This window comes from Phoenix dactylifera, chromosome 1 (genome assembly GCF_051530095.1).
Source record: "Phoenix dactylifera cultivar Ajwa chromosome 1, Ajwa_hap1_PhDact_Kaust_v1.1, whole genome shotgun sequence".
Lineage (NCBI taxonomy): Eukaryota > Viridiplantae > Streptophyta > Magnoliopsida > Arecales > Arecaceae > Phoenix > Phoenix dactylifera.
Genome location: NC_143190.1, coordinates 53,605,407 through 53,619,469, shown reverse-complemented (window position 1 = coordinate 53,619,469; position 14,063 = coordinate 53,605,407). Strand labels below are relative to the sequence as shown.

Sequence of the window (14,063 nt, the reverse complement as noted above, 5' to 3'; positions counted from 1 at the left end):
AAATCAATAACCGGACACCCAAATCCTAGATTCACACCGTTGATCATAATTTGTATCATTGAAAATGTCTAAAAACCAAAAGTCATGTAGTGTGGTGGTTTCCAACCTATGCATCAATATCAGACATAAAAATATATAGTTAAAATGATATGGGACCGTATTTTGCTAGGGTCTAATCATTAAGATCTATTAATTTTCAATCGATACATATTTTGCTATGGTCTTAATTTAAATGCTTTATCATGTATTTTAGCACATTAGCACAATGAAAACTATCCATTTTTATCTACTTAATGCAAAGGATAGAGAACACCGAAACATGTGATTTTTTGTTTCTAGGCATTTTTAGAGGTATAGATCATAATCAAGGGTGTGGACCTTCAGTTTGAATACCTGATTATTGATTTTGGACCTGAGAGAAGTAGATACCTCCTCCTCTTGAAAGGAGCGAAATTCATCCCTATATGTGTGTGCGCACGCGCTAAGACTAATATTATTATTACTTTCCTTATTGTTATTTACATAACAATAGCAGTAAGAAAGGTGGAGTCATTGATTTGATTTCCATTACTGTTTTCACCAAACCCTGCAAAAGATTTCTAGAGAGACAGTAAATTGTGCGCACACCAAAGTATCATTTAGCCCGATTAGTATCTTTTCATGGTTACAAACATTTGCAACTCATAATAACATCAAATGGAATGTGATAAAAGGTGCAGATATATGTTTGCAACATAGAGAAAGAAGAAAAGATAGAGTTCTGGTACAGTTGCAGCATCACTAAGAAATAATCAAAAGCTTAATCCTAAGCATTCACCCTCTATCCATATTAGAAATATGTGTTTGCTGCAGCAAGGACTCGTTTAATGCAACTTACCATTTTCTTGCGGATTCAGCAAATTCATCCACTGATTAATTTCTACCTGATTAACACTGGATCAATTCCAAATTTAGTTCCTCCAGAACATTTACAGGTTTCAATTGGTAATTTGTTTCTTATGCTTCCCAACTCACTTTCTATTTAGTGACTCTATATGTATGTGATTTATATTGTCGTACTAGGATATACTTCTATTTGATGCAAGTACGCCCCCTTAGAATAGTTCAAGAGACATCAATACAGCCTGGCATCTATTTCTCCAATAATTGCTCCACTTGTGACTTCAAGCTCCAACATGCCAAACGGGCCACAAAAGCAGATAAATAGCAGACAAATTTCATAGCAAGTTAGCTCACTTAAACACCTGTCTAAAACATATAACACTTCCTTTATTTCCTGACATTCGAACATGGCGAGCAAGATGCAAGATATTTCAGAGTATAGGTGTAATATCAACAGAACAATAGCTTCGATCACCAACACTAAAATCTGCATAAATTCTTTTAGGGCATGGTTGCATAGTTGGGATTTTTTATGCTGTAGGACAAAAAAACATTACAGAATCCATATATTCATCATATGTTATGAAACCTATCATCCCATGTGAGGACAGTCCTTGAGGTTTATAGTCCTATCCTCCATTTGGATGCAGAGATGGCAAATATCCTGTAACCCGAGTAACTGGAGCTTCTGTTTTGTATTAAAATTATTAAAAACAGGAAGTCAAGTTGCAAAACACCCTCCATTTCGTCTCTTGTTTAAGCAATTGTGGATAAAACATCACAATTCCAAATAACATGTTGCACTCCTTCAGCTCTCTCAAAGATCTCCTTTTGTTTTTGTTTTTGTTTTCTTTTTTTTTGATACACCGTGACTCACACCACACGGGCGTGGGTGCACCCAGTACAATCCGACAAGAGGAGGTGACGAAGGGAGGGAGGAAAGGGGGGAGGAACAACCTCGGGGCACTCCCAAAGGAATGCTCTTGAGTGATGTGCAGCATAAGAAGCAATCTAGTTGGCGGCGCTATTCGCTTTCCGAAAAACATGAATGGCTCCGAAAGCGACAAGCCCCCCAGCAATCCTGCAGATATCTCGAATCATGATTGTCATTGCCATGCCGACTCTGAATCCAGGCGATCACCGTAGCCGAGTCGCCTTCCAAGTAGATACTATTTGCTCCCAACTCGCACCTCGCATGCACTATGCCTTCCCATGCAGCTTTCTATTCTGCTCCGGTGACATGCTCATCGAAGGTGCACCAATCACCGGCTGCTACGAGTCTGGTTTATAGTTTCAGATCACGAAACCCATTGACTACTTCCGGATTAAAATTCTCTAGAAAAATAATATAATGCTATTCACAAGAACCAGCTGCTCTTAATAAAGTTACCGAGCTACAGTCAGTTAATGTTTCCTCTTCATTGCTCTCATTGGGAAGGGAAGAAAAATAGACTTAGCCATAAACAGACACCAACTTTCCTTCCATTGCTAAATACCCCTGCCCCAACCTCAAAGAAGGGGCAATAAAGGTCCATAAGAGGGTGCATGCTAGGAGCCATGGGAGGATGAGAGGGCTAGACATGGGAGAGAAAGGTAAAGGTGTCAGGAGGCATGAGGTGACTATAGTTAGGTCTGAGTCTCTGAGATGGTGATCATGGCATGGAACACAAGAGGGATGGAGGAAACCGTATGCCCTTGTAGGAGACGATAGGAGGTGACAAAGGCCAAGCTCAGTAATCATAACGGAAAAAAAAATCTTTTTCCCATTGGGACCAGGATATTCTGCTGTAGTTTAAAGACAAGGTTTTGCTATGCAAACAGCACATCAGGCCTGGCCTGGGGATTTTAACCACCCACAAATTGGCATCCCTTGCAGTCATCTTTCTTTTGTCCACTAATATAATATGCCATAGTTAACAAAATCATAAGTATACAAGTGAAAGAGGCCCCCTCAAATGTCCCTTCTAACAGAACACATGTACTTCATGAATCTACAGTTGAACAAACCAACCAATAAACAGTTCCTCAACCACAGGACTACAACTTTATCGGACCAATTAAGCCTCTCTATAAAGATACTAATCTCCAACAAAAGCAAACACTAGTAGGTGTCGCTTGAGCCTAATGAATCCTTAGTTCAAGAAATTCCTCACAATGGACTTACAAGAAGGTATATGGTACATGGTAAAGAGAGTGGAAAAAAACAAAAAAAATTATTAGCAAAACAGGACACAAAATAACTGCCACAAATTAAATTCAAGCACAGTCAAACTCTGTGTGTGAATAGCTAAAAGGGAATCGAATCAATCAAATTTAGTTATTGAAAGTCATATAATCAATTACAAGGGTTCAAAAGTACTTTACTACATACACACATAACTACAAGGTACTACATATGATGCAGGAGTAGTGGATGATGCTGATCAACCCATTTTGATAGCCTTATATCAAACTCTAGTCAAATAGTGTTTATTAGTTCTTAATAGTTAGTGATTATAATGATTTAATTCTGTGTTAATGTTGAAAAAGGTTTCACAACTTGGTTCCTATTTTGGTTTCAGCACCTTGGGTAGATTTTGGGCTTCAGCAGCTTCGCTCCAGGTTTTAAAGTTTTAGCCAAAAAAATATAGGAAAAAATATCTAAAAATAGTAAAAAAAAAATAAAGCAAGATAAGTTATTTTTCCATTGGATTGTGTTTTAAGTTATCTAGGTTCGTAATTATATAGTTTGGGTAGTTTTAGGCTGAAGTTAAACATTAAGCAAGTCATTTCTCATCATTTGATTGTATTTTAAGTTATCTAGAATCAAAATATATATAGTTTGGGTATTTTGAATCTGAAATTAGTGAGTAGGCCCTGGTGCAATGGTAATATTGCTCCATTATGACCTGGATGTCATGGATTCGAAATACGGAAACAATTTCCCCACACGTGGGGGCAAGGATGCTGCCCACATCCGACCCTCCTCAAACCCCGTAGTGGCGAGAGCCTTGTGCATTGAGACGCCTTTTTTTCAATCTGAAATTAAACTATATTGCATCTATATTGAGTGTATGACATGAACGTACCAATCACTTAAATAAAGTACCAAATATCAATCAACCAAGCATAAACTAACAAGACAAATACACGTGAATGAAAAATAAATTAGGTTTATCTATTCAATAACACACTACTATTGCAAGATGAATCATGCAAATAATAGTGACCATCATCAACGTCACAATGTGGGCGAGAATATTGATAAAGATGAGGATAAACATGAGATGGCTTCCCACCAATCCACAAGGTTATAAAAGTAATCTACGCAGTTATGATCCCAACAATCAGGAATCTTGGGAGGGGAAAAGTGGGACAGACCTAACTTCTAGCATCTTTTAGCACAAAGTGGTTGCCCAGGACTCGAACCCATGTCATTGTACTTGTCAAATCTAGTCTTTTATCATTGCACCAAGCAATCCAAGAAGTTATGAAATACTTTATTTATGGATGTAAAAAAATATTATCTTCTGAAATATATTGTATTTAGTTGTCTAGAATACTCTTCGTAAAGTACTAAGATAAGGGCCGGTCATTGGCTAACTTCGTGTCGTAATGTGCATGAGTAACTCCTTTTCACATTAAGTACATGTAAAATTGGTCTTTGAGAGAAACTTAAATCTATAGACCATAATTAAAAAGCCTTATCCCATCACTATACCATATATAAAAATTTGAGACGTGCAAATGAAGCAAGCCTTGTGCAAAAAGCCAACACAACTCCAAAGTAATAAACAAAGGAATCATTACAGTAACATGAAGTCAGGGACTGATTGTTACAGTTTAAAATAGACATTGGGGATAAGATGAAGAAAATGAGTAAATTGTGCGAACGAAATGCACCTTCCTTTCAAGAGATGCCACCCTTTGATGATATTCCTCTCGTAATGCATCGATTTCTGCTTCTGTGGATTTTCTCTGACATATAGTAATCAAGAGAAGAAACATTATATAAATGAAAAATGTATTAGAAACAACTCTTAATTCATGTAGTCATTAAACAATTGCTACTACCACTCAACCATTAAAGTAACAATTTGCACCCAACTTTTCATTAATTCAGAAGTCCCTAGTATAAACACCAACATAATATAAATGGACAACTGTAAGAACATGTGATTTTGGATTGAACTTTTGCCAGCCAGTTGAAAAACCAAATAGCTAGTTGCTGCATAAACAGGGATAATTTATCTCAGTGTACTATATCGGTTGTTTGCCAGCTGTATGCCTGTATGTCTGGTTCAATAGTACCACCAATTATATGAGGCACTGTCGCAGTGGGCAGATTGATCAAGGGAGCAACGCAGCAAATAGCCTTATAGGCATAGGCTTAGCCGTCAATCATGTCTCACGATTAGCAGAACTTGAATCATAACTAGTGAAAATGTGGACATAAAAACATGATTCCTGGGGGTTAGTAAAAAATTTCTAAGATCTAAACAAGATTGATGAATTTTAAAACTCAGTAATTAGCACACATGAAACAAATACAGATCCCATGGGTTTAGTTTCACAAGGAATGATGAATCAGCAATGATGATATAGCACATCTATACTAATCCATAGAGTATCATTTTTAAGAACAACTCCACCAAATCCATTTAATTCCAATTAATCCACACACTACAGTCAAACATGTATATTGGGAATAGAAGAAAAATATTCTTCAGCATCAACTTTTCAGGGGTGTCATCTATTATCTCATCACCCCTGCATGTGCCCTACACTTGCCTCACCACTAAGCCTAAGATCAAGCATACACGAGCATATTACTTCTAATTTAATTATATTGGAATTTTTTATTGGTTCAGCCTTTTTCTTAAACTTATAGATCATGTGGTATGTATAAAAGCTGATATCCTTCACATTCCCTGCATGCTCCCTCCATTACAATGGTGCCCACAAACATAACTCATCTGTATGAATTATTTCTTCATACAATAGTTTACAAAATATTTAAATCCAAGGTGAAAGGATATTCTCATTTGCAAAATTGAATCTCGGCAGATGTTGTTTAGGAAACCATTTTCCTGCACAATCAATAAGCCCACCTGAATGTGGATAACCAATGGCAGCATTGGGAAAAAGGCAGGGAAAGCATGACGGTGCATACATCAATCTGCATTTCTACAGTTAAGAAATCAAAATTTGCGGCAAGTATCAAAAAAGGGGCAATTAAAACATGACTATGCATACACCAATCCACAATTCTGCAGTTAAGAAATCACAATTTGCCACAAATACCAACTGATGGCATCTGCTGTATTCTTAATAGCAAGAGAATATAAAGCATTAAGCTCCATACCTACCTTCAGATCATCAATGGTAGATTTTAACTGTTCATTCTCATTCATAAGTCTTGCAATTTCATCAGCTTTGGCCTGCAAAAGCATCGGAAAATATAAACGTAATGTCTGGTAGATAATACTACAGGATGGTTGAAGGATAATTCATCTTCATTGTAAGATGAACTAAGAATTACTATATGGTGATGCCGCAGTCCCTAGATAAAAAAACTGATGATATTAAAATTGTAATGGAACATGACATAAGTGCAGAAACTCTTATATGAAGGTTACAGTTCAGAGCTTCCCCTTTCCCTCCACTAGAGTGCTGTCTCCAGACATGAGATGGTTTTAAATTTTTAACGCTCTACAGAAAAGCAAAAACACAAGACAAGCTATTGAAATAATTGATGCTCTAAACCTAATGCAGATAGAAGCATGAGACCATAAGAACTAAAAGCCACTTGATGCCAAGACTTTATACATCTTTTTTTTTCCGCTTGTGCATTCTTATACCAGAAAGTTATTAGCTACATAATATCATGAAAACCACAATCACAAGCAAAAGGTCCTTTTTCATCTCTTTTGCACTGTCATTTTATCATTTTATGTTGAAAGAAAAGAGGATGTATTATATAAATGATATATTAAATAGGCTTTTCTATGTCTGTATACCAGATGTCAATTCGACCCAGTATACTTTGTTACAACTTGGATTTTTTTTTTGGCTTTCAGAGGAGCATAATTTGGAGCTCATGTAAAGAAAATGAACAGCTTGTGCTGGATCATTAATTATATTCTCTGGTTGCTTTGTTGGTCGGGCCACTGAATACTGCTAGAGTAAGGAGAATTCTTTTAGAAACTAAAAATCATGGATGAACTGCACCAGCTGGAGCTGACTGACCAAGTACAAAAATAGCTTGTTCAAAATAGTTGGTTCTAAATCCTAATTAGCCTGCATTAGCTACAAAAATGCACTAGAGTTTGTTAAAAAAACCATTTAGAAGTGATAACTTCAAAATGTCAACTGAACTAAGTACTATACTCGCAAAACAAAATACAGAAAATGTAGCATGAGCTAATTATAGACTTTCTAATTACTCTCATTGTCTAAGTATTTAAAACATTACCTGGGCTTGCCTAGCAGCACCTTGCAATGCAGCTTCCATCATTTTCATTTCCTTTTTCACCTTCTCTGTTTCAACTAAAGGATCTGTGGAACCTGGTACATTCACTGTTGTGCTCGATGACTGCTTCTTCTCATCAGTTTCAAGATCCTTCCCTTGGAAGCTCATTTCCACTGACTCACTAGATGCATCGGTATCATGAGATATAGATTCAGGAGTTACTGCTGGATCCTGCTCAGAGCTGATAGAATTTGGAATGTGATCCTCAGATTGTTCTTCAGCAGTTTCATGCTTTGGCATACCAACTGGTATCACACTTGAAAACTCTGTTTCAAGGCTCACTTGCCCATTATTTAAAACATCAGCCTGATCAGGAGAACCTTTATCAACAAGTTGTTCAGGTTCCATCTCATGTTTGTCTTGATTTACCTGTGAATCCTTTATATGATGCAACTCATTTGGTGTAGATGGAGCATTGCTCTCAATTCGTTCTAAGCCATCTGTGCTTGTTAGCATGGAATCTCCTGGCTGTAATTCATTGACGGTTCCCACCTCAGCATCTGCTATATTCTGTAATGTAAGAACAGAATCTACTACATCAATACTCCTAGCAGTAGATAAATTGTTCTCAGCTTGTGAATGATCTGATTTAGCATCAACTCTGTCTTCATCAAGTTCTCCAGGTGCATTAGATGAAATATCTACTTTATGAGGATCAACATTTTCATCCTTGCTTTCAGAATCTTCTTTTTCCATCTCAACAGAAGCAATTGTTTCCGCCGTAGATGTAGGTAATCGTTCATTAGTAATACTATCATAAGCTGAAGGATATTCTGAAGATTCATCTTTCACTGATGTTTCAGCTTTTACTGATGATTCTTCTTTTACCAAGGATTCTGCTTCTACTGATGCTTCAGGAGCACTTCCATCTCCTATATGCCCCATAAAACCCCCCAGATCAAAAAGCCCTTTCCTTTCTGACGCTGCTTCCCATGCTCCCGAACCTAATGATTGAAAAGAAATAAAAAAACACATAAAAAGTGATTGGTCCATTAAAACATAGTTGAAAACAAATTTATTATGTTTCAACAATGTTGGTCTATGGAAAAGTAGTAAAACAAAAGACAACTTAATAAGTTAGAACAAGTTAGATAAGTAAATGTCTAAGCCATGAACTTTAACATATCCGAGAAATGGAAGATTGAGGAAATTTGAAGCATTCTGGCAATTTGCAGTGAGGGAAATCAGTATGTAGGAGTTTCATTGATTTTGATAAGAACCTTTAACAAAAGTCCTATTGATTTAATCGGAAAGAATTGAATATAAGTATCACCAATCAAGATCAGCAGATTAATATAATGACATGAAAGATCAATGTAAACCTATGAAAAGATCAAGAAAGTGCATGACTCTGTCCTCATGTTGCAGGTATAATTAACAAAGTTTGAAGGAGACTCCTTAGTCCTTACACTATTGTATCTAAAAGTCCTTAATTCATTACCAAAAAAACAAAATAAGAAAAAAAAAACATTCATATGGCTAAAGTTCTAGATCCACATTTGAATAGCAGGGTATAACTGGCTTGACTTAAAACTCGTAACTATTATTTTATCCTCGACCATATCATCTGGATGAGGTTGAAATTAACCCAAGGATACTTGATCGAGAACCACCACCAACATCAAAATTTTCAAAAATCCAAGCATCCTAATCCTTAGCAAACTAATTATTTCGTATATTTACAAACACATGAACATGTAGGAAAATAGCATTACCTTCAGCTTTAGCTTCTGGTTTCTCCTCCAAACCAAGAGCGCTATCAAAATTCTTCTCGATGTTCTTCACACTCTCGCTCAGTTTCGTCACCGCCCCGGCAAGATCTGGGAAGCCTCCCAATGAGACCTTCCCCAACCACGCCATTCTCTAATCGAGACAAGAATCCCACTCGATCCAAAGTCAAAATGCCAACCTTATAGACATGGATCTATTCTGCATCAATGAGCAAAATACAATGTTACGATACACTATCTTTTGAAGACACCAAAGGAATTCTAAACAACCATATTTCCCAAATTCAAGAACCATTTATTCATGAGAAAAACAAGGACCCGTTGCAGAGAGCTGGATCGAGATTCTCTACATAACACCTTGAATTCCGTAGAATTTTAGTTTAATTTTATTCGAGAAAAGAATCCTATCGGTTTCTGGCAGCATTCACAGGGGAATTGAACCGGTCAGACTTGAAAAGATAGAAAGATCGAGCATGAATGCTATTAGAGAAAAAAGAAATCCAATGAGACTCTGAGGTATAGAAGCCCTGGGATCAAGAAAAGCGGTCGATCAAATCCACAAACCTCGAGGAAGATCCAACCAAGATCCGGATACCTTGATCCAATCCGACTGTTTTCTTCAGGAAATCGAGTCGAAAATTCGAAGATTAAGGCTTGCGATCGCGGATGAGTTGGGTGGAATCCGCCGATCTCCACCGACGTATCGAAGGCAGAGGAAAAGAAAAGGAAAAACCTAGAAATGAAGAAAGAAACAAAAAAAAAAAGGAGCTAAAACAAAAGAATGAAGGGAAGCTCCAATTTCTTGCTGCCCCTCCAGTTGAGCTTCTCCCACAACGATCCGAAAGTATGGATCGCACCGATTTCCTCTACGATTTATCTCAACGGACCCATCGGTAGATCCGGTTCGCCGATCGCCGACTCTCGTTTAACTGGGCGCGGACTACAAGGCCTTGTCCGACTCATAAAATTAAGGTTGTTGAATCTGCTCATTGATAACCCCAACAGGATCACCATGGTGATTTAAGATCTCTGGTAATCCAAATATTAGAGTGATTTGATCCTAGTGATTTAAAATCAATGTATTTGGTAGGCCATGATTCAGTGATTAAAAATCTTCGGATATCCATTAGTAACTTGTTTGGTATGGTACGGAGATCCAAGATCACGGATCACATAATACCACAAATATCTCTGATATATCTTAGATAGAACTTTTATGTGTTTTTAATTCTCATGAATCAAAAATATAAGCCTATATGCTAATTTCTATAATAGTTTCATAATTTTGTCACATATTCTATTTTTAGTAGCCCTTATCATATATTTATTAATCATATAAAATATATTATAATAAATAATGAGAGCACAAAAGTGCAATCGTCAGGCCATTTTAATTAGTATTTTAGCTAATCATTTAAAATAAAATTAACTAACTAATGTTTTATTTGTGCAAGCATCCCACATTCCATGTCCAGGTTCAACCGAGCCCAACTGCATCTGACTTGTCTTAATTCCCACGGGCATCACCCTGATGGAGTCGAGTCACTACCGGCTGCCACCCACCGTTGTCTCAGCCCAACTTTGATTCCAGCTCCCAATCGCGCGCATCTTGATTCTGCGTGCCAGCTCCCGTTAGATCCCCAGCATCACGCATCCATTTTCCTCTCCCGTCTTCAACGCCTCAGCCCGCCAGCCAGCCACACCTTCCGCTCCTTCCCAGCAACCAAAGAAGGAAGTCCTTCCGCGTGCCAGCCATAGGGCTGGAAGTGGGCCGGGCCGGGCCGGGCCACACCTCTACCCAAGCCCCGCCCGAAATTATTTTCCGGGCTTCGGGCCGGGCCTAGGTCCGAACAGTTTTACAGAAACTCGGCCCGAGCCCAATTGGGCCAGCCCGATCCTGGCAAATATATATAATGGAAGAGAGCGGCAGCTTCTTATGTCCAAGTGTTCGCATTTCTATGGATATTCTTATGACAGTGAGGAGATGAAGGTGGAGAAGGGAGCAGATGAGAAGGAATGTAAGAGTAATAAGAAGAAGAAGAAGGTAGCGAAGAGGAGGAAGAGGAAGGAGAGGGAGGTTGATTCAGCTGCTAAGGAGACCACCGATACTCCTGTCCTATGCAAGAAAAGAGACGGCAAAGGATGGCGCTGCAAGAGACCGGCGCACCTCCCCCACTCCCTCTGCCACTACCACCTCGCCCAGCTGCGCTCCTATACCAGTAATAGTCACAGTAAAGTCGCCGACGTCGAAATTGGAGATGGTGATAAACATCGGAAGAGGAAGGCAGATGCATCTGGAGACAGATCTAATTCCGACTGCCCCTTCCCACCCTCATCCTCTTCCTTCCTCCGCAACAAGCTCGCTCATGTCATCACCGCCCTCATCCGCTTCGAGTACCCCACCCTCTGGCCCTCCCCCTTCCTCCAACTCCTCCCCTGCATCCCATCCCCCGACCCTCTCGCTGTCGACATGTTCCCCCGCCGACCTCCTCCTTCTTCGCTCCTCCCTCCTCTCCCTCGCCTCCGACTGCCCCTTCCCACCCTCATCCCCTTCCTTCCTCCGCAATAAGCTCGCTCAGGTCATCGCCGCCCTCATCCGCCTCGAGTACCCCACCCTCTGGCCCTCCCCCTTCCTCCAACTCCTCCCCTGCCTCCCATCCGCCGACCCTCTCGCTGTCGACATGTTCCCCCGCCGACCTCCTCCTCCTCCGCTCCTCCCTCCTCTCCCTCGCCTCCGACTGCCCCTTCTCCCCGCCGACCTCCTCCTCCCCCGCTCGGGCTTGGGTCGGGCCCGGGCCGGGCCAATGAGATACCCGAGCCCGGCCCGAAATAGAAATGGGCTTAATTATTCAGCCCGAGCCCGGCCCGAAATAGAAATGGGCTTAATTATTCAGCCCATAGCCCGGCCCGCGGGCGGCCCGACCCGATGGGCTTCGGGCCGGCCCGAGCCCACTTCCAGCCCTAGCCAGCCACCGTGCCAGCAACGCCCGGAATCCCATCATCCCGAAATCCCAGCACCCGAAGAAGAAAGCCCCAGCCGTGATCCAATTTCCGGCGATCCCGCACCGCGTTCCCACCTTCCGTTTCAGCTCCCAGCATCTTTCCTCTTCCGCTTCCAATCCCGACGATCCCCCACCGCGTCTTCATCGCATCTCCTTCCGTTTGTGATCAAGGAACCGCATCTCACCGCTTCCCGAATCAGCATCTGCTGCATCCGTGGTCAATCTCCTCCACGGATCACGCCAAGATCGCTCCTCCTCCGCCTCGCAGCCGTCCACGAAGCTTCCGCCCGTGATCAGCGATCCAGCCTGCTCCCAGCGCCCGGATCTCGTCCGTGATCGACTCCTCCCCGCGTCCTCACCGCGTCTGCCATCTCCCTTCCGCATCAGGCGTCCATCCGCGGCTATAAGAGGAGAAGGAGGAAGAGAGAAGGAGGGTGTGCTCAGTTGGGGGTTGAGGCCAAGAACCAGAGAAGGAGGAAGAGCTCGGTTGGGCCAAAGCTCTCGGCTGAAGGGGGGTGGCCGGCTGGTCCAAGGGAGAAGAAGAAACAGGGGAACGGAACCTTCTGTTTGTGAGAGAAGAAAGAGGGGAAGAGTAATGCTCTGTTTTCAGATTTGAAAACAGAGCATCACGCTTCCTTAGTTTTTTTTATTATTGTTTTTGTTGTTTATTTTTTAGAAGTTATGTTTTTAATTTGTGTATTAGTGATTTTGGGTATTATGTTGTTCCTATTTCTTTAGTTTAATTGAGAGCAATGTTTTAATTTTTTAGTAAGAGTTTTATTTTGAAACATGTTGTTTTGGGGTTTTTAGATTTAGTTTAATAAAGAGTTTTATTTATGCTAAAGTTTTTAATTTATGTTGTTTTTAATTTCCGTTCCTCAGATTCTGTAATCTTTCTTTAATACATTAAAATTTTTTTCATGAAATCGATGTTCTAGTCTTCAATATTCCTAGCACTATTTTCATCCATTTTAGTTCAGAGCTTTCTTTTTTTTTAAATATATAAATATTTTTTTAAATCTAAGTATATGTCCTCTAGTTGATTTCAATAAAAAATAATTCTCTGGTAGACCAGGAAATCAGTCAATATCCCCGACATAATATTTTTTTTTCCATCATTCAAAAGTCGATTTTGAATCCGAGTGAATGTTCTAATTTTTATGCAACTCCAATCGCCTCTCTGTGGATCGACCTCTTACAACCGCTATTCTTCGAGTAGAACAGGTAAGAGTAGAATTAAATTTAACTTTTGTTCGTCGGTTCTAACAACGATCGGTCTAGCATATTTTTAGTTAGACAGAAAAAGGACGAACAATAAAATATTAATATATTTATCAATATATTAATTATTAATATATTCTACAAAAATATATTTATTACTCCTATAAATTATTAATCTTATAAAGATATGTTATTTTTAGTATAGAATTAATATTTTTATTTATACTTATAATAGATTTTTAATACTAATAATTATTTTGATTAGAAAAATAAGGTAAATAGGAATAATATATTAAATATTTTCATTATATAAATATAAAATATAATAATATATTTCTACTATAATTTAAAATTACCCTTCAATAATAATATGATAATAATATGATTAGTAATATATTATAATATAATATATATCATTAATATAATATATAGTGTCAACATAATATTATATATATATAACATTGATATAATATATTGATGGTATAGTGATATATCAATTTTTTTGCTAAATTGAGAGGTATTTTTGTCTTTAACTTTCAACCCAGGATTACTGCTCTAGGATGATCTTGAATTTCCGACCTCAAGGATGGGTATCCCATCATCGAGTTGGACGGTGATTTGAGGAATGAGGTGATTTAAGATCACCACCACGTAGGATCATGGTGGTGCAACTAAATGCGGTGATCTCATCACCTCCATCCATATCACCTTTGATCC

General features: G+C 39.2%; 1 protein-coding gene across 8 annotated transcripts in view; it reads right to left on the bottom strand.

The window, feature by feature from the left end:
- LOC103706849 (golgin candidate 5) overlaps positions 1-10,126 on the bottom strand; it is a 39,966-nt gene extending 29,840 nt beyond the window's left edge. For 2 of the 8 annotated variants that reach the window (XM_008791099.6, XM_008791102.6), the window contains exons 1-5: positions 9,688-10,126; positions 9,109-9,322; positions 7,337-8,337; positions 6,231-6,302; positions 4,765-4,839 (exon numbers count right to left, since the gene is read on the bottom strand). In XM_008791099.6, coding sequence (XP_008789321.2) covers positions 4,765-4,839; positions 6,231-6,302; positions 7,337-8,337; positions 9,109-9,253 — 1,293 coding nt within the window. In that variant the 5' untranslated portion in view covers positions 9,254-9,322; positions 9,688-10,126. The remainder of the gene's footprint in view (positions 1-4,764; positions 4,840-6,230; positions 6,303-7,336; positions 8,338-9,108; positions 9,323-9,687) is intronic. The other 6 variants (XM_008791101.6, XM_088706211.2, XM_039125490.3 and 3 more) reach the window with 4 other exon arrangements.
- Positions 10,127-14,063: the final 3,937 nt, after the last annotated feature.